General features: G+C 34.7%; 1 protein-coding gene across 1 annotated transcript; it reads left to right on the top strand.

Annotated features, from left to right (window-relative positions):
- The first annotated feature begins 11,150 nt into the window (after window positions 1-11,150).
- LOC132274124 (pyridoxine/pyridoxamine 5'-phosphate oxidase 1, chloroplastic) lies at window positions 11,151-20,884 on the top strand. The gene is made up of 14 exons (XM_059775294.1): window positions 11,151-11,326; window positions 11,440-11,643; window positions 11,735-11,773; window positions 15,428-15,595; window positions 15,685-15,790; window positions 16,292-16,458; window positions 16,603-16,845; window positions 17,064-17,152; window positions 17,858-17,908; window positions 18,009-18,099; window positions 18,810-18,914; window positions 19,024-19,094; window positions 19,644-19,739; window positions 20,547-20,884. Exons 1-14 carry the CDS (start codon window positions 11,174-11,176, stop codon window positions 20,611-20,613), a joined length of 1,650 nt encoding a protein of 549 aa, XP_059631277.1. The 5' UTR covers window positions 11,151-11,173; the 3' UTR covers window positions 20,614-20,884.
- Window positions 20,885-22,032: the final 1,148 nt, after the last annotated feature.

Below are 22,032 nucleotides of genomic sequence, written 5' to 3'. Positions count from 1 at the left end.
TGTTTTAATTTGAGTGGAGGGTTTTTGATTTTGATATTAGGGGTTTTGTGATTTTATCCCTAATAGTAATTGTTTTCTGTAAATAGATAAATTTTTTACTTATATTTTGAAAAATCTAATAAAAAATAATCAATTCTAGACAAATTTAATCTATTTTGTAAGAAAATAAATCAAGTATGAACAAATATACATCAACTATATGTATAATTTTTAACTTTGTAATTAAAAATAATAAATGGGACGAATTTTTATTCATTTCTCCACATTTACTCTTGCATAAACTGTCTAGAGGGAAATTCTCCCACCAATCAAAGGTACACCGTGTACAGTGCCAAGCTCAGATATAGGTCCATAGAAAAGAAGTTTGAAGCTAGAGACCCATTCATTAGGATTAGCCCCCTCGATAAAAGGCAAATAAATCTGATCCTGCACAGTATGCCGAATAGGCCTAAGGAGAGCTATTAGGCCATATGGCCCAGGTATAAGACCTGCCGAACACAGCCAAAGAGCTTGCATAAAAAAAGGAAATTGCATCCTATAAGGAAGCAATCTGTATAGTAAGGAGGAGGATTCTAAGGAAACTGGATTAAGGTTTTTTTGTAGATTATAAATATGGGCTAAAGTCCCCAAGAAATGATAAGCAATTCTCCGCCCTTAAACTCTTTTTCCTGAACATTTTTTTTTACCTTTCAACATCCATCTGTACTGAGTGTTGGTAGGCATCCCCTGAGGCAAACAACTTAAACCTCCAAAACTATGAAGTTTGAGCCCACTTCCGTAAGAAGATGGATGAACAGATAAGAAGACATGGCGAAGGAGTTTACCTGGTAAGTACCCCATTCACCGATGAGATTGCACAGGTAGAAAGGCCAGGAAATTCTCCATGCTAAAGTTTGTTTAGTTTGATGAAACTGGCGACCCTGCTCAGCATCTAAACACTATACTTAGGAGATGACGCTGGAAACACGCAATGATCTGTTCATGTGTAAACGATTCCCTTCCAGCTTAACGGGGGTAGCCTTATAATGTTTAAAAAAACAAATCGCATAAGTCCATCCAAAATTTTGAAACGTCGTGCTCCGTATTTTTGGCTCAATATTACGGTAAGACGAAACAAAAGACCATATTTAGTTTCTTTACCATATGATAGGTAAAAGGAAAAAAGCTGCAAGCATTCCTCACCAGATTCAACATGGAATCCTCAGGAATATCAGATTGCAACTAAACCACTGCAGTCAAACGTTCAAGATAGCCATCATCCAGGGAACGAAGTTCCACTCTTCCCTGATCAAGAAAACTCATTCGGACATGTCCATATTGAACATCATAGAATAGAACTACATAAGACTAGAGGAAGATGAAGCCACAAGGCAACAAAGAGCAACCTTAGTTATGGTGGAGAATCGATCAAAAGAACATGTGAGCATCCCAAAGGTTTAGAAGGATCTTCTAGGCGGTGACAATAGGGTTCTTAAAAGAAATTGAGTGTGATGGAAAAGAGCATTCCCCTCAAAACTACGCTGGCGAGACTGTACCAAAAGAATAAAGGGAGAAAAAAAAAATTCCAACTTCCTTCACCCATCAAACAGCCAATGGAGCAAAGGGATTGAAGTAAACATTGCACCTTCCATAACGATTTTGGTCACTTGATCAACGATTGTAGAAGCTCAAGAAAGTAGGTGAAATCACTAATAACACAGGGAGAGTTGACCAACCCGATCCCTCAAAAACCTACCAACAAGTCAGGCTTGGGCTGAAGGCACCATTAGACAATCAGCCCGTTCGAGTCATTAATATGATCCACGGTCAACCTAAAAAAGATAAAGGGCCGGAGAAGCTCAGGCAGGCAGACAAGCTATGAATCGTTGGAGAGGTGAATACAATAGAAGACCGAGTAGGGTCCATACAGATTACTTTCATTTCAAAAGAGTGCAATTATCGCATGGGGAACCCTTGGTAATAAGCTTGTTGGCGGCCAACTGCCTGGTTCAAAAGAGTTCTTGTGGACCCCGGAAGTAGCGCTAATATAATAACCAAGTGAACCTTTGAGCAACTGAAGTTGGATACCGGTTAGGTTAGGCCTACGGGTAATCCACCGGTAGGATTCGATGGGAGACAAGTAAAGTCAATCGGACATTAGTGCTTGTTCCGAAATTTCATGTATCTACACTGCCACACATATATAACCTAAATCTTACCAAAAAAAAAAAAGAAAAGAAAAAGAAAAATTAAGGGCGTTATCTTCACGTTGTGCATACACTTTTGTTCTCAATCTTACCATGTGTGGCATCTAGCATATTTTCAATGTGACTTAGCTTATAACCATCGAGGGTGAGGGTTAGAGACTAAATGAGTGAAAATTTGTTATCTTAATGCCATGACAATGAATTTGGTTAGATTAGAGAATGAAGTACAATCAAATCAATTTTAACAATTTAAACAAAATTTGAACTAACTGAATTGATGAATGGACTAAACTGACAATTCTAATAACATGTTTAATTCATTAACTTATTATTTTTTTCACAAAAAATTCAATCCACAAATAATTCAATCCATTTGCATATTTGCCAGGGGCGGCTCTAGCCTTAGGCGGCCGCATAAGGCCCCAGCCAATAAGAAGGCCCTAAAATATTATAGTTTCCTTATATAAGTTATATTGTAATTGTTTCCTAACATTATTAAACACTAATTTCATAGAATTTATCTCCTAAAATAACTTCTTCTTTTTTTCTTTTTTTTTTTCTCATTCCTCGTCATCATTCACACTTTTTAATTAAACTTTAACCAAGTTTATCTACTAAAATAACTCCTTTTTTCTCTCTCAATTTCTCTCTTTCATCCTCATTCACGTTTAGTAAACCCTAACCAATACACACACTTAATATGGGCCCAAATATTTATATTTTTAAATAATATATATATTTTTTCTTTCTCGGTTTTGTACACTTTTTTTTTTACACACATTTTTTAACACCAACACTATATATATATATATATATATATATATATATATATATATATATATATTCAGTAAGTTATACCGCAATAAATATTAAAGATGTTAGCCGTTGTATGGGGACGTTAAGAAACTTTCTATATTCTCTTTTTTTAGTTTTTATTTTATTTATTTATTTTTTTCTTATTCTTCACGCTTATTCTCTCATCTCTCAGCAAACTCAAAAGTTACAAGTCATCTCCCTCCCCAGTTCCCTCTCATTACAGCTTTACAATTTTATTTCTTCTCGACTCAATATTCATTAGTCTCAATTTAAATGCACTTTTCTAAATCAGGTTATACTATTCTTTTTCTTTAATTATTTTTTTAGTTTTACTAACTTTTGTTATTATAAATTTGTGTATATCTATATTTTTCATATATTTGTATATTTGTTTATGAGTTATGACTATTTTTACCCATATTGTACGGTTGAATATGTCGGCTAGAAAGTGTGAATTTGGATTTGAAAAACTGAAAAAAAAAAAAAAAAAAAAAAAAAAAAAAAAAAAAAAGAAGAAGAAGAAGAAGAAGAAGAGAATAATAGATCAACTAATTCAATCTCAAAAGGGAGTTATTGATAAATTTGTTATAACTAATAATCAAAACCTAACAAAAATATTAGGTAAAAGTTCAGCAAATGAACAATCAAATCATCTAAAAGAATTAGAAAATTATACAATATTGAAAGAAAAAAGTACCAGTGACTTGGTTCACAATAATAATCAAGAACAACAAAAAGGATCGGAAGAAAGTGAAACAAGTAATCAAAAATCATATTCTATTCCCACAAATATATATGATCCTGGACAATAGAAAAATATTGATACAAAAGTAAGAGATTTATTAGTAGAAAATGGTCCAATTAGATTTAAGGGTAAAGTACACCAACACCCCTCTGAGGTTTGCCAAAAGGACACACAGATGTAACTTACCCTATTTTGGGACAAAAACACCCCCTCAAGTTTAATACAGCTACCAAAGGCATCCCAATAGTAATGAATTGACATTTTTGCCCTTTAACTTTTATATTGACCAATTTAAATATTGAAATGACCTTTCTATCCTCTATTTGCAGACTCGTTTCCATTTCTGTCCTTCTCTCCGTTCTCTCTTCCTCCTTGTCGCCCCAACACCAACCGAGCCGGCACTAATTCCACCAAACCACTTATTTTTCCTTCTATTTTTTCCTTTTTTATATACACACATATATACATATATATATGTATATACAGATATATACATATATATATCCACACACATATAAGGATAATTATATATATATATATATATATATATATATATATAGTTTGGAGACCTTGCTCGATACCCGTTAGTAGTATCAGTATCCAACCGGCCGATTCTAGGCTCGTAGGATGTTTGTGATGTTTTCGGTGTAATTGATTCCGTTGCCTCTCAAGAAAAGTCAGTTTTCTTCTTGACCCTTTGAACATTGCTTCGCAGAGGATGCTCAGATCAGAAAAGAAAAAGAGGGCGTTATATCCACACACACACATATGGGCGGCAGCGACAATAATGTTGCAATAGAGGTGGTGACGATGACATTATAGTAGAGGCGGCAATGGTGGTTGCAATTCCGCTGTCCTCTAAGCTCACCACACCGTTGAGCCACCATCATCACCGCTTCGAACCACCGTCTGTAGCTACAGTTCCAATCCTTATTCATCGCTGGTCACTCCTTCATCAGCGTTCAGTCATGCCGTCGGTATCCTTGCTCATCGCCGCTTTTTAGTTCCTCACTACAGTTCTTCAACACCGAACCTACGTAAAGACTGTCTCATGTCGTCAATCATCTTCTTCCCCCAGATCGCGTGTCCAACACACGCCGATGCACCACCATGCGCCCAACAACTTCTACAGCAAACCGTCCTCACTGTTCATACCTTGGTCTTTAGAATCACCGACGTTGTCTCATCTCACCGTCGGTGATCCCAATAACCTTTACGTCGGCGATCCCACTACACCGAAACCATCTGTTCGTTGACCAATCGGATACGGCTTTGCCGGTGTCGGAATCTCTGGCCGCCATTGAAATCACCAATTTATCCCTTTAAAGTAGGGATTCACAGAGGCTGAGTTCGCTCGAACCGAGGCCGAGCTCCGGCGAGGTCGAGGAGGTGGTGGTGACAAAGCTCCTCTTCGGCGTCTTATTTAGTGGGTGGTGATTATGGAAGTTGGGGGTGGTTACTATAGAGGTTGGGGGTAGTGGTGACTCTAGTTGTTTGTGTATATATATATGTGTATATATATAGAGAGAGAGATGAAAAGGGTAAGTTAGTCATTTAAGTATTTTGATATTTTATAATTAAAATTAATAAAATAGTGAAGGGAAAAGTGGACTTTTCACATGTTTTAAGGCTCTGTTTGGATGATAAATTTCACAATGGGGTGTTGTTGTCCAAAAATAGACAAACTTTCATCTCCATGGCCTTACCATAAACGAGCCATTTTTCTGTCGTGCTTCTCTCCATTTGGTAATTTTCAAACATAATAAGAAATAAGTATAACACAAGTCAATTAGCTAATGATGGAACTAGAGATTCGCTAAAAAATAATAAAACAACAAATTAGCATATTACTAACATGAACACTTGGGTAGATTTAGAAGTAAGTTTGTTAAATAATAAGACAATTAATAAAAATATCCAAGATCAAATTAATAAACAGAAAGATCATTGGAAAAAGGTTTTACAAAGAATTATTGTTATTGTGAAAAAGCTTGCCAAAAATAATTTATCATTTCGTGGAATTTTTTTAGCCTTATTGAAATAATTGCAGAGTTTGATCCAATAATGCAAGAACGTATACGACGTATTCAACACAGTGAGACTCATAATCACTATCTTGGACATAACATACAAAATGAACTAATAAATATGTTAGCATTTGAAATAAAAAATTGTTGGAAATAATTTAGTCTTTATTTTTTTCCTTTATTTTATTTTACTTTTCTCCTTAATTTAAGGCTTGCTTTACTTCGTAAATTAAGGCTTGCTTTCCTCCTTAATTTAAGGCTTGCTTTACTCCTTAATTTAAGGCTTGATGTACTCACTAATTTAAGGTTTCATGTACTCCATCTATATGTGTATTAAGAGTGGCTAGTCTCATTAATAGACTAAGTTAATTACACACATTGTTTGTAATTATTAGAGCCAGTGCCGGAGATGACGGCATAAGCTTCATCTCCGGTGGCGATCCATCATCATCCCCTTCTTACATATTTAAAGTCTCTATCTCTGTTGCTATTCCATTTTGGTAGCCATCACCACTTGCTTGGTGTCATTTTTCAGATTTCTCTTTCGTCGTTTGATTTCATTGGAGCTCTCTGTTTTGGGTTTTTTTTTTTTTTTTGTTCTGGGTAGTGTGTTTTCTACCTCTATTTGGCTGCTGATCCATGGTCTGAGGAGACGTGGTAGCAGGCTATTTTTGCATTGTTGTGGCTGTCGGTATGTTTAGTAGCATCGTCATTTGCCTCGTTGTGGCTGTCGGTGTTTGTTTGGCAACATATTTGCAGGAAATCGCCGATTTTTCCAGCTTTGTTTTTACTCTTTCCTCCTACTTTGACGTGTGGACCAACCTTATTTTGGTACTACGACTGATTCTAGTAGCCAAAATGATACTTTATCCTCGATCTAGCATACTTTATCTTCGGCACTATCGTCCTTTGCCATGTTGGGCTGCCGGTGTGTTCGGTAGTATGGTGTTCACCGTTTCCATATCTGCAACAGTATTTATTGCCTTATTTGGGCTGCTGGTGTGTTTGGTAGCATTGCAATCTTATTGTGGAAAGGATACGGTTGTTTCACATCTTGATATAGTCAAGCTGAGCTTGGTAGATATCTTCTCTACAGCTTGAGGGGGAGTGTTGGAAATAATTTAGTTTTTTTTTTTTTTCCTTTATTTTATCTTACTTCTCCTTAATTTAAGGCTTGCTTTCCTCCTTAATTTAAGGCTTGTTTTCCTCCTTAATTCCTTAATTTAAGGCTTGCTTTACTCTTTAATTTAAGGCTTGATGTACTCCCTAATTTAAGGCTTCAAGTACTCCATATATATGTATATAAAGAGTGGCTAGTCTCAATAATAGACTAAGTCAATTACACATATTGTTTGCAATTTGGTATTAGAGCATAAAACAAAAGTGAAGAGAGAAATGAAACACGAAGAACACAAGGATATTACGTGGTTTAGCCACTAGGATCTACATCCATGACACAAAGAGCCCAAAGAACTATATTACTTTGTAATATTTTCTCTCTTAATATTTGTATACAATGATCACCTCTATTTATAGGTAAAAGAATAGAGGTGATAAATATGAAAAATACATTAATGGAATATTCCTTAAATTAATACCATAAATCACCCCAATCAATATTCTATCATAGTCTAAAATCTCTCATACGATATTTTCATATCAAATATTCTGTCAAGGAGTAATTTAAGGGTTTCTATAATAATATTTTTCAAATATAACATATTCTAACACTTTTCCTCAAGCTGAAGGGTGTATCAAATATAATTATTAAAAAAATAAAAGAAGCAAAATATTTTTCAATTATACTTGATTGCACTCCAAATGCAAGTCATCAAGAGCAAATGTCTTAATGAGCGCTAAAAAGTGCGTATTTAAACCCCTTAACCTCGAGTATTCTAAGACATTTATCTATCTTACTTTCCCATTTTAGACTAATTTCATGTTATTGCCCTTTTCAGGTGCTTATCCCCAAAATAAGTCAATTTAGCCAAATTAGAGCATAAAAGAAGCAATCTCAAGCTGAATAGAAGAATGGAGCAAAGTGGTGGAAATCAGCAATCTTCGATTGATCAGGAATACTTTCGATCAATCTCACCTCACCAAGATGGATCAGACCCCTTGTCCTTATCCTCAAAGAATTTCCATCTTCGATCGATCCAACTTTCTTCAGATCGATCGAATTTCCTTGATTTTATCCTCACCTACCACTTTTGTCTTTTTCCCAAAATATCCCAAAAATATCTTAGATTTGTCTTATTCCAAAAAAACGCCACCAAGGATTGATCGATCTGGCCTAACTTTGATGGATTTGGCCACAGTTCGATCGATCTCATCTGAATTCGATTGATTGAACCTCCTCAAATCCGAATTAAAATAGAGTCCAGCTCATTAAAAGATGGCTCATGGTGCAATTATTGAAGGGACCCTAGTGCACGAGACCTGACCATTGGGTGTCACACTTGAGCTACCTATAAAAGGATTTTGAGTCATTTTTACATCATAATCTTGATATCATCGTATCTTGAGAGAACATAACTTAGAATCATATATCTTGGAGAGAAGGCTAGAGCTTAGAGAGACATACACTATTTGGGAGTTCTTCCATTCTTCTAGGGTTTCCATCAAGGAGAAGAACATTTCTACCATGGAGATGGCCCTTGAGGGTTGGATGACTACATCAATGAGTGGCTAAACATCTTCTTGGGGCTAGAGTTAGCCCTAAGCATGCCTTCTAAACCTTAATGCTTTGTATTTTGAGGGGATTTGTGTTGTAATGTTGTCTTGACACTTGATTTATATATGAATCTTGTTCTTACAATGATTTGTGTTGATTAATACTTCTAATTGATTATTTCATTCTATCCATATGTCTATGTATGCTAGAGTAGATGTTCATGTGTTTATCTCTTGGTTTTTGTGATATTGATGCATGTCTATGTGTATTGATGCTATAAATCTAGAGATTGTCAAGGCATAGTGCTTAAATAGAATACTCTTGTGGTTTGTTTGATGGTTCATACTCATTTCTTGATGGATTGTGCCTCTACCTTAGTTTAATTAGTTTAATTTTCATGTCTTTAGCTTAGAAGTAGTGTAGTTGCTTTATTTTCTTAGATGTGAGGACAATCCATGCTTGTTGTTTGATGTTCCATACTTATGAATGCAAGTAGTATAATTCTCTAACTTGTTAGTGTGTTGATTGTGAGCTTAAAGGAAAGATTAATGGCTTAGTTTGATATATTATGCTATTCACTAGGTTGTTTAGACAATGTATGTTTAATTAGTCAATCCATGCTTGCTGATTTAATTAATCACACATCTTTGTATTGCAACACATGTTTCCCCTCATTCATTACACATTGAATGTCTAGAATGGTAATGTTTAGTGGTGACCTCTAGATCCCAAGACCCCTCTCTCTTGTTTTCTACCCTTTTATTTACTTTAGTTGTTTAGTTTTAAACTCATTTACATCGTAGTTTAATTAACCAACAAACAATCTTTTGATCATTCGACCTACTAATCCGATCTTGTTTCCATATTAACATAGCCCTCAATCCATTGGGACGATCCCTACTCACCCTAACTATATTAGTAATTAGAGGTAGTAGTGGCTTTTTATAAATTTAAACTTGACCACACTTTCATTGCAACTTTGGTTGGTCGACACGACTAGAGACACACCATGTCTCTTATATTACGATGTATGGATATTTCGACAACTCCAATAAAAGTACAAAAATATTTTTTAGAATTTCTAATAGTTTTTGACACATCTGAAAAAGGCCTTTCTTATGAACTTATAAATATAATAATAAATCTTAAGCTCGATATTAATAATATAAGAGGACAAGGATATGATAATGGATCTAACATAAAAGGAAAAAATCAAGGTGTATAAAAAAAACTACTAGACAGAAATCCTAGAGCATTCTATCACCATGTGGTTGTCATAATATTAACCTATTACTTTGTGATATGGACAACTCTTGTCCCAAAGCTATATATTTTTTTTTGGAGTAGTACAACTTATAGATTCATTATTTTCTTCTTCCACAAAATGGTGAATTTTTTTAAAAGATAATGTAGCCGGTTTAACTATTAAGTCATTGTCGCAAACCCATTGGGAAAGTCGAATTGAAAGTGCTAAAGTAATAAGATTCCAAACTCCACAAATAATAAATACTTTACTTCAATTATAAAAAGTAAGTGAAAATCCTAAGACAAGAAGTGAAGCTAAATGTTTAGTAATGTATGAATTTGAAAATTTTGAGTTTTTATCGGGGGTGACTATTTGGTATGACATATTATTTGTAGTTAATTCAAATAGTAAAAATTTGCAATCTCAAGATATGCACATTGATGTTGCCATAGATCAATTAAAAGGTCTTATTTATTTTTTCACAAAATATTGAGAAAATGGATTTACATCGGCTATTATTTTAACTAAAGAACTTGCTAATGAAATGGAAATAGAACCTATTTTTCATGAAAAATGTATAATTCGTAGAAAAAAATAATTTGATGGGAATGTTGATGATAAGCCAACTCAATCAGCCGAAGAATCTTTTAGGATCAATTATTTTTTATATATAGTCGATCAAGCTATTTCTTCAATTCATAGTAGGTTTGAACAATTTAAAATATACGAAGATATTTTTTTATTTTTTGTTTAATTTTAAAAAGCTAAAATCATTGGATGATGATAGATTGAAAAAATATTGTCTTAATTTAGAACTATTTTTAAAACATGATGAGTCTTATGATATTAAAGATTTAGATTTATTTTCAGAATTAAAAATTTTAAAAGAAATTTTACACGTAGAAACAAACACTCCAATTGAAATATTAAATTATATTAAAAACTAAATTCTTTTCCAAATTATTGACAAGAGGTTTTTGGAACATTCCCTTCAAAAGACTCTTTTTGCCGCGTGGACACGAACTGTTGAACGTTGTAATCTAAAATCAGACTGTGTTACAGCGAATGAGTCCTCGTGATCTCTAAAGGGACCGCGTCACAAATTGGGGAACTGATCGGATGGTTTCACCGAAATGAAATGAGGAAAATCTCCTCCAAATAGACTACATTTAAATATAAGAATTTAATTATTAATTTGCATCTCAAAAAACAAAAAATTAATATTTAATATATTATATATTATGATATAAAAATACCATTTTTTATTTTTCGCCAAAGCCCAAGTTACATCGAGAGCCGGATATTCTTAATTGCATTGAATTGAAAATTTTGTTAAAAAATTAATATTGAATTATTCACTCTTATTAAAAATTGTTTCTAGCTCATAATAACTCAATAAAAATTATTATTTTAATTTATCTTTTAAGACATGAGATATGCATAAGAGAAAAAACATGGACTACAGACTTAATACAGAAGATGTATTCACTGATGCGCAAAACAAAAGCAATGACATGCCTAATCCCCCACACACTAACACAATTACTTCCTTCTAGTTCTAGTTTTATCTACAGCACCAACAATTTCAATTCCTCTCGCTCTCTCCACAATCTCTCTCCCATTCCTCTTTCGGTAACGTACTTTTTCTCTTTCTACATATATGTATATATATGCACACACATACATATATCAAGTACGTCTAGCACATGAAATTCAGATTAACTATGAAACAACTGTTAATTTAGGGTTTATTCGGACAACAATCGAATTCTGCAATTCTAAGATATTGTTGGTGTTCTGGTGAAGTGAGAAAAATGGGGGATAGATTGTTTTCATCGTTGCAGAGCATTCAGAGTACGGACTCACTGTCGTACCTATCACAGCGCGAAGCGGCCGATATCGATGAGCTCCTCATGGGTCCACTTGGATTCAGCGTTGATCAGTTAATGGTCAGTGTTTGGTTCCATATATATCTTTTCCTACATTTCTCAAGATGTTTCCTAGTTGTTCAGGTTTCAATGAAATGGTTTAAATTTGCAGGAATTGGCAGGTTTGAGTGTTGCAACTGCAATAGCAGAGGTAAGGGTATTGAATTGCCTTGTGTTTTTTTCGTTATTATTATTATTATTTATGTTAAGCTGTGTAGCTAAATATAATATTCCAACAAAATTGTAGTTTAGCTGAATATATAAATTGTTGATATTGGAAGTTATTGATTAGACCCAAAGATTTGTGTTTGAAAATGTTTTATTGTTTACATGGTGGTGTTTCCACACGGTCGGCTACATGAATGCTATGTTTCTATTCCGCTCTATGTAATGCTATAACCTTAGTCAATCCACATGTATCATATCCTTCCTTACTAATTCTACTTTCATTAAATTTGGTCTTCCTCTCCCCAGAGTATTACTCTCAATGTGGACTGTGTCACTTTTCCTAATTGACGCACTTAAAGTTCTTTCTTTGCACATGTTCAAACCATATTTGCTTTAGTCATTGTAAGATAAATTTATAAGTTAGTCAATGTGTTCCCAACAACATACAATTTTCACGCCACGTAGTTTTCCACTTTTCCCCCTTTTGCCTTCTGAAATTCAACCCCAAACAAAACTGTGACTGATGATCCTTGCTGATGATGATCTAGTTTGAATCTTAGGATGATGTTTTTAAGGCATATAGAACATGAATCCAGTGCAAATGCATAACGTGCTGGCCTAATGCTTTGTTTGGTTAGGAGAATGGAATATCAGATGTGAAGGTAGGATGGATAGAAGAGGTATCCATAAGGAACAGAAATCTGTTAACTAAGTTTAGTAAAAAGAAAATAAGTAGGGAAGAATTAATGCATGATTTGACCATTATACCATTATGCAATTGGAAAGATGCTTCTTTTTGTTTTTTGAAGGGTAAAAATATAAGAGAATGAGAGAAGATGCATTCTGTTAAGCCAACAGGACTTAGGTTGAAAAATATTTGTACAAACTGGAGGCTTTAATCTTTGATTTATGTTTGTAAATATTTTTAGAAGTTGGTCGAGTTTATTTGGTGTTACCCCAATCCAAGTATTTCAAGGATTTAACAAGCATAGAAAGGTAATTTCACCAATAGAGTTCTCACTTTCTAATTTAGGTTTTTTTATCATGCTTTCAATGATTATTCATATTAAATTGCATACTTGTACCTTTAAAAAGGTGTTTTGAATGCATAAAATTGTTTTAAAAAGAACAAACCTAAAGTTTTCTTAGTACAAGGGCTTCGATCAATCGAATGCATCTTCATTGGATTAGGTTTGGTTGAACTCTAGATTCATATTTGATATCAAACTCCTAAAACTGTACTTAATTCTGTTTAAAAATTCTATGAAAAGACTTATCAAAAAAAAAAAAAAAAATCTATGAAAAGAGAGGCATAAATAGAGCAACTCAAGGCATATTGATAGCATAAAGGCAATCAATAGCAACCTTTCTTTCATCAATGTGTATAAATGCTGAGTATTTTTCTTGAGTGTTGATTCTAGACTTCATCAAAGAATATCAACACCAAGATTCCAGACAAATCTGGACTTGGTGACTAGGCGATTGCCTAAGGACATCAATCACAAGAAGAAGAGTGAATTGCATGCGGGGTGAACTCATAGACTGTCAGCAGAGTTGGTGGAGGCTGGCGTAAGTCTGGATTTGAGGTAACTAGGTATTCTAGGGTTTTAGGTATTGATACTTTTAAACCTTCTATGCGTAGTGGGTTTGATCTACTTGGACTAGGTCCTGTAGTTCTTTCACATAATGGTTTCCGCATAAAAATTAGTTTTTTGGTTTGGATTTTTTTATGGTTTAATTTTTTACACTTTATTGGTTATTACTGTGATGATTGATTGTTAGTTGAGATTTAAATTGTTGTTAAGATCAATTACTTACAATTTGAATTCCTGTTAGATATCATGAATATAATTTTGACACCTATTCAGCCCACCTCTGGGTATTAGTCTGCGGTTTAGCATAGTTTGACGTATTAGCGCTTAGGGTGGTGGTCCAATTTCTCACTTTTCTCCCTCTTCCCTTCCACTACGTTGGGCTTAGAGGAAAGGGTTTCTCTCCTGCCATCCATTTCCTTTCTACTGCCCATTTTTGAAAAAAGGAAGTAAGTTTTATCCCTTTCCTTTATTCTCCTCTTCGTCCCTACCATATAGGCTATAGGAGCTCAACACATTCCAATTTAGCGGACATGCCTCTTCTATTGCACAGATACAAATTGCATTTCCTCTCTTTTTAGTGGGGTGCTTTGTCTTCTTTCATTGCCTTCTATGGATGTGTTGCCATTTTTATAGATCTTTAATGTAGCGTGAGTTAAACGTGCAGGAATAGTGTTTCTAAGGTGCTGGCTTCCAGTTGCTACTGAACATAATTAAGTTTATATGTTCAGTTAATGTATATTAGAGAAGGTGTGACTTACCATATAATTTTTTGAGCCCCCTGCCCCACCAAAATATATATATATATAATTTGGTGCATCTGTCCTGTGGCGTATGATTGTTGGAACCTTATCTTTGGCATTTTTGGCGTACACTGGATCATGCCTCAGTCCTCCATAGGACTGATTAATGCATGGAGAAGATGCCCAGTGAAAAGTCACGCTCGTGATTATTGGAGGATAGTTCCACATTGTGTTTGGTGGTGCATATGGAGAGAGAGGAATAGCAGAAATTTCGAAGGAAAGGAATCGTCTTTGGCAACCTTGAAAATTCATATTCTTCGTTCAATTTTTTGTTATGTGAAAGGAAGCGCTTGCTCCTCAACTGATGACTTAATTGATCATTTGGACTCTATTGGTCCTTAGGTTCAACTTTGGTTTTTTGTATTAGGGACGCGTTCCCCTTTTGAACGTTTTTCTAATCGACTCTTACTTATCAAAAAATATATATTATTTGGTGCATTAACAAGGGGAACCATCAAAACAATTAACGAAGAACTACTGTCTGGTCTTTCTTTGAGGTGTTAAACTTCTCTTGATGTTAGATGTTGACCTATGTATGCAGTTTTCCCAGTTTCATTTTTTCCTTTTTTTGCCCCCTTTAGAGATAGATGAATTTACATAGTTAGGAATGAAATAATAAAAACATTCTTGAGAATTCGAAGGTAGCACTAATTGGGGATATGATGAGAGAGTGGGAAAGTTATTGAATGCTTGTAGGTTTAGGGTGAAAAGGTAAAAGAAAGATTATATGCTATGAGAAGTTGGTTGGTCTCAAAGATGATAGGCTGTTGGAGTATGCATTCTAGTTGTGACAGGTTGGTTGGTTTGAGAAAACTCTATTAGGTGAGGTTTCAACACTCTCTAGCGGGATTCTTTATTTTCGCTTTGGCAACGAAGGTGACATACTCCCATAATGAGAAGTGTTATAGTTTATGCAGGCCTAGATTGGGTAAATTTACAACTATATATACATATATATCCCTTCATCCTTGTCGAGTTTAATTCCAGGAAACTAGTTTTAAGGAAAGAGGACCTTGTCACTGAATTCTTAAGCATGTTACAAGTTGTGGGCAGATGCAATGGGTTTATTTTTTAACCCAACCCCCCTCCCCCTCCCCCTCCCCCTCCATATCTATCTCTTGGAAAGAAAAATAATGGGGAGGGGGTGGTAAGATGGTAGTTATTGTTGAAGCAGAAAAACAAAGTCAATTCTGGTTCAAATTGTATGATACTTTTTTCCGTGTGATATTAATCTTTTGACAGGTGTACAAATCAAGTGAGTATAATCGCGTTCTTGCCATTTGCGGTCCAGGGAACAATGGAGGTGATGGTCTTGTAGCTGCTCGTCATCTACATCACTTTGGATATAAGCCATTTGTTTGTTACCCAAAGCGTACTGCTAAGCCTCTCTATGCTGGCCTGGTGACTCAGGTCCAGAGATGGGTCTCAATTTGATATTTCTACAAGATAGTAGCTTATATATTTTTGTGGGAGTGCTTATCTATTGTGAAATTTTGTAGCTGGAATCACTATCAATTCCATTCCTGTCAGTGGAAGATCTGCCTATGGACTTCTCAAATGATTTTGACATTCTAGTAGATGCAATGTTTGGATTCTCATTCCATGGTAATCTCTCCTCTTCAATTTCCGCTAACCTTTTTGCCCATATGTACTGAAATATTGTATATTGTTTTTTAAAGTTATCTGTTTACTTGTACTGCAATAAAGAAGTTGAAAAAAGAACAAGCTTTTCAAGGTATTGCATTAAGAATAGATAATCCATATAGTTATACATTCTTCAAAAAGTATTCCAACAACATTATTTTGACGCATATTTCAAAACTATATGAATATGCAATAGGAGCCCATTCTTCTATTCCTGCCCTGCCCTTTAAGGGCACTCCATTCAAGATGATCATCATGTATCTCCTCATAGCAACCCAACAAAACAAACCGAAGTCTTTTTGTGGTAGTTACGTGCATCCTTTCTATAGGTCAGACTAAAGCTATGTACAATTTTATCTGTCAAAGAAATTTATATTGACTATTAAGGTTCACTCAATTAGTGATTCCAACATCTAATTCTTAGTATACTAATATCTAAGTCTAGGATTTGAAATCCTTCAGGTGCTCCAAGGCCACCCTTTGATGATTTGATCCAAAGGCTGGTGTCTCTACAAAATCACAAACAAATGCATCAGAAATCACCTGTTGTTGTCTCTATAGATATTCCATCTGGTTGGCATGTTGAAGAAGGAGATACCAGTGGCGAAGGGATCAAACCTGACATGCTGGTATACTTCATATGATAATCTCTGTTGTGTCTTGTATCCAACATTTTGGCAAAGGACACATCATCTGGAATATTTTTTTTGGTTTAAAAGTATACTTCCAATTTGAGCGAAATGATCTTATGGATGCAACTTGGTATATTCTAGGTTTCTTTAACTGCACCTAAGTTGTGTGCCAAGAAATTTGGTGGTCCGCACCACTTTCTAGGTGGGAGATTTGTTCCGCCATCAATCGTGGAGAAGTTTAAGCTTCGACTTCCACCATATCCTGGCACTTCTATGTGTGTTCGAATAGGAAAGCCTCCACAAATTGACATATCAGCTCTAAGAGAAAACTATGTTTCACCTGATCTTCTTGAGGAGGAGGTGGATGCTAATCCTTTTGATCAGGTATGGGCTCACTTAAAAACAAAATGGCTTGTCATTGATCTTTCTTTTCATTGCTTTTACCTGAGGCTCTTAGAACTAAATATGCAAACCACTTTAGAATTGTTGGTTGCAAAATTGCTTAAATAATATATCAAAACAGATTTATCTGCTATTATCCTGCCATAAGAGCTTGCAAATCTCTTGATTTTATTAGAATAAAGGATTTAGTAATCTTGCAGTTCCAAAAATGGTTTGATGATGCTGTGGCTGCGAACTTGAAAGAACCAAATGCTATGGCCCTATCAACTGCTGGCAAAGATGGGAAACCGTAAGTTTCTACCATTTTGCTTATTTTATTCATGATGGTGGTAAGTGCAGCTGCATGTTCAGTCTAAAGACTGAAGTATATTGTTGAGTACAGATAATCATTTGATTCTCTTCATTGCTTCCAATTCCTTTTCCTTTAGTTGCAATTATTGAGATCCATTGTGGATTAGAAGGTCATTTCCAGTTGGTAGTCCATGTTGATTCATAAGGTTAGGAGGCGGTACAGATGTAAGCTTTAAGTTATTTGATGAAGTGGGTGACTCATACTCAAATATAACATGGGAAGGATTTTTGCTCATTTATTATGATATTCAGATATCTTTACAAATATTTTTGTTAATATATAATGTATTCAACATTCTTACATTAGTTATCCAAAAAATAAAAAATAAAAAAATCTTAAATAGAATTATTGTATGCTTTATATATTTGTTGTATGCCTGAGTTCGACTTTTTCGAAATTGACAAACTATGTCAGATACTTGTACCCATATTGAAGCAACATTCTGGCATGGATATCAAGCAGTGAGCTTTTATGTATTGTTTTATTCATGGAATGTCTATTCAGAGATCGTCAAATGTGATTACTGTTCTCAACATCATTTTTATGATTATATATCTATTGAAGATGGATTCTGGATTTCTTTTTTATAAAATTCATCGACCTTTCCAAATTTGTCATAAATCATGTTCTTCTTTGCTGCAGTTCATCACGAATCGTATTGCTAAAAGGAGTTGATAAAGATGGTTTTGTCTGGTTAGTGCTGTTCTGTATCCCTTTATGGTAGAAGGTATAATATACTTTTCTGCTCACACTGATCAACTTTTTATACCATGGCTACTCTTCGCGTATGTAGGTACACCAATTATGGAAGTCGAAAGGCTCAAGAAATATCTGAAAATCCTCATGCATCACTTATCTTTTACTGGGATGGTTTAAATCGCCAGGTAAACCACATTTCACTCTAATTCCATCCAAGCATTTTGAGACGGGGATTCTGTTAGTAGGATGTTCTTCTGCAAAGTTAAATCTTATTCAGTTGATGTGAAAAACACACAGACTAACTTTAATATGCATTGGATCTGAATTATCTTTGTTTACTTTCCTAAGCCTTGTTAGAACGGGCAAATGGCGGTTGAAGAAATTTATGGAATCGATTATGACTGATTGTGAAGAAATGACTTGATTCTTAATTTTTATGCCTTATCAGCAGAATTGTCATGAGTTTTAATAATCTTTCAAGGAGAAAATAATAATAAAATAAATAACAGAAGAAAAGAAAAGAGCCCCAAGCCTAGGAGTGGGGCTGGGAGGAAAAAAAAAAGGAAACTAGGTTAAGGAGGCTTATATTGTTGGATTGCTGTACTTTTATACTGTAAATCGTGCTGTCCATGGCATTTGAACTGTAAATAAAATACAAACAATTTGATCTGGTAAATGCATTAAATACTGCAGGTAAAGCACCATGGATAAGTATGACTATGGTACTAGAGCTTGAATATCATTTAACTTCTTGTTTTCAAGCTTCCAACTGCAACCTAATCTACTATATAAGGTTCCTAGTTATCAAGAGAAAATTTTGACCAACCTAATAGTGTAAACCTCTTTCAATAATGTTTCTATGTGGGACAACACTAAATATCACCATGATCTCTAGGTAAGAGTGGAAGGATTCGTGGAAAAAGTTTCTGATCAGGAATCTGAACAATACTTCCACAGCCGTCCTCGAGGAAGTCAAATTGGAGCAATAGTTAGCAAGCAGGTTTTCTTTATTTATTTATTTCTTTCTTTTTTCCTGTAAACATTTTTTTCCCAGCTTTTAATGTTCAATTTCTGCATCATACTGAGACCATTCTCTTGCTTATCTTCAGAGCACTATAATACCTGGACGACATATTCTCCACCAAGAATATAAAGAATTAGAAGAAAAATTCTCTGATGGGTCAGTATTTCTAATTTGTAGTTTTTGGATGACTCTGTGAATCAATCTTTGATAATTTGGTTCTGCAAGTGTTCTGCTGAATGTGCTAGCTTTGTCAATTTCCTTTAAATATTGGTTTTTGGTTTATAAAGAATCGTCTTTACCAGAAAAAAAAAAAGAAAAGAAAAAAAAAGAAACAATTATGTCAGTTTATGTTACCCAATTAACTTTTAAGTCAAGTATTTAATCTAAAACAGCTTTGCAAGCTTTGTGTGCATTTATGTTACCAGAATTACCATCTAAGTGGATAATTTCCTATGACCTTATGAATTAAGGTAGCTACCTTTGCGCATTATAGTAGATATATTACATTTGAAACAACCTATGGGGTTAATTCCATGCACAACCTACGGGGTTAATTCCGTGCACAACCTACGGGGTTAATTTCATTGATTATCCTTTTAAGAACACTGCTGTTTTTGTTTTTTGTTTCTTGTTCTGAACTATGACCCAGCTGCTTGCTCTTTGTAAGAAACTCTATCAAAATCCATTTTGTTTTTCAATGTGCAGAAGTTTGATTCCCAAACCCAAATACTGGGGAGGATACAGGCTTAAACCAGAGCTTTTCGAGTTTTGGCAAGGACAAAAATCTCGCTTACATGATAGGTAGCTGTATCCCATTCTTTTTGCTAAACTATCATATGATTGGTTTATATAGCTGAAAATGGCGTTTGTCCAAGTCCAAGATCAGGTCCTGACTTGTGTCTACATATATATACGTGTGCGTGTGCGCGTGCGTGTGTGTGTTACATGTTTACGTTCTCTGTCAGGATCCAGGTATTAGGATCTAAAAAGAATTCAGGTTGGATGTGCATCATTAGCTGCTGATGAATCGGAAAACATTTTTTTTACGCTGATAGTAGCATCATTGTCTGTAATTTGTTCTACGTGACTAAAATCACCCTTTCAAAGATCGCAAAAAGTTTTTATTTTTCTTTGACCTGACAGAATCCCAAGTCGTATATTGATCCTACACTGGATCTTAACCATGAATAGATATAGTAGAACTGAACCTTTGCACAAGAAGTTATGGACTTGGGCTGAAAATACAGGGTTCTTCAATTTGATCCTCTTTCATGACCTATTGGCCTCGAAACCAATGGGTCTAGCTTGGAAACAGATATAAGATTAATGCAAGACTCATGGCAAACATGTCTGAATATTGGAGCTAATTATCGGTCTGTGTTTGAAGAAACTCATAGGAACCTAACAAGAAACAATGTCAAAAGGATAAGAAGTTTGATTTGGTCGAATATGAGACCTATCCCAATGGAGCTTAAAGGTTCCGAGTTGCAGTTTTAAGGATTCAAAATAAATGTAACACTTAAACGAATTTTGCAACATGGAACAAATTTCAGGTTTTTCAGATGACATTACGGTTTCATTGCTAATGTGCATATTATTCCATGGCAGGTTGCGGTATTCTCCTTTAGAGACTGATGGAAAGAGGGTATGGAAAATCGATAGGTTGGCTCCCTGACTATTACTATCAGCATCCTCATTATGAAGTTCGTCATTTATTGTATCTTTTCGATTGTTTTTTTGGTGTTTTTTTTTTCTTTTTTATGTAAGTGGAAAGATGCATGTGCATTGCAGTGATGATTCATTTCTGGGGATGCATGTTTGCAATGTTTTTCTTGGTAACATTACTAGATTCATTGTAAGCATATTGTGAGACAATTAGCACATGTTGAAAGGAATAAGCACCTCAAAATGATATTGGATAACCTGTTGAGGTTCTTTTTTTTTTCTTTTTTTTTTCCTCCCCAGTGGCATGAAACTTCATTGATTTTGTAGCCTAATAAATTTCTCAACCTACAGAACTTACGAAATGGTTTGGTAGTAGATGGAATCCACTAACTCAATGGGGAATTTGATGAGATCTCGATCAATTTTTGAGCTAACGATTAACCCTAAAATAGTGGGTTGTACACCCTGTTGCTGTGACCATTGTTTCTGGTCGTGAAATCCCATACAAAGTTAGTGTTTTCACCTTTTCTCCAGGGATGATTCCCCAACATAAAGTCGCAAAGTTTTTAAATTCATGCTGCTAAATGTTTGAGAAGTGTTTATGATGGCTATATGGACTTAACCTTTAGGTAGTCATAGGAGCAGATTTTAGAAGCCAAGGCCTTAATTGAAACATAGAGAATTATGATAGTTACAAGTTACAATTGTATGATAGTGTGATAAAAGGATTAGCATATGTTGATTCTCCAATCTCTCGTGTTATTATGCTAGTGTTGGGCCTTACCAGTGTGTATTATCATTTATCGACCCTCGTTAATAAAAAAAAGCTGAACTTTGTTCGGTGCTTCCAAACGCAACATTAAATGTCTATCGACTTCCTTCCAAATCAGTATTAATTAGGGATTTTTGTTTTTTTGACCAAAGACTCAAGTGTGAACTGCTGAACATAAGTATGCTAGAAATTTTCTCCACTAATCTAAGTAAGAGAATACATAAACAGATATATCTGAAGTTGTTAACAAAACTTAAGCCTGGTTGACAAATGAACTGTACTACATGATGACTAGACTTTCCTATCTTTTTGTTTGTTCTTTGTTTTTTTTTTTTTTTTAATCCAAGATGAAATAGGTTTGCTTTATTTCATTTCAAGTAGGTGTAAGCAGTAAAACTAGGCTGAAATTTTGGAGGGTTCTTTATGGATGCTTATTGATATTATATATATGGTTGGTTTGAAAGAGTGAGGCTGACCCTGACCAAACTGGGGTCCACCATGCAAATCATCAGAGATTTCTTTTGTGAGTTCTTTTGACCAGTTGAAGCTGAACCTGACACTACTTTTTCTGAAAGGCCATTTGGTAAGAGAGGGTAACCACCCCACTTTCATGTGAAAGGGTGGGCTTCTTTCTCAATGAGTGGAATATCAAATATC

Source organism: Cornus florida, unplaced genomic scaffold, assembly GCF_030987335.1.
Source record: "Cornus florida cultivar Cherokee Brave unplaced genomic scaffold, ASM3098733v1 CherokeeBrave_3.0.0_Hap2_Chr09, whole genome shotgun sequence".
NCBI classification, from domain to species: domain Eukaryota; kingdom Viridiplantae; phylum Streptophyta; class Magnoliopsida; order Cornales; family Cornaceae; genus Cornus; species Cornus florida.
Note: the sequence above shows the minus strand (reverse complement) of the source record. Positions and strands in the feature narration are given on the sequence as shown.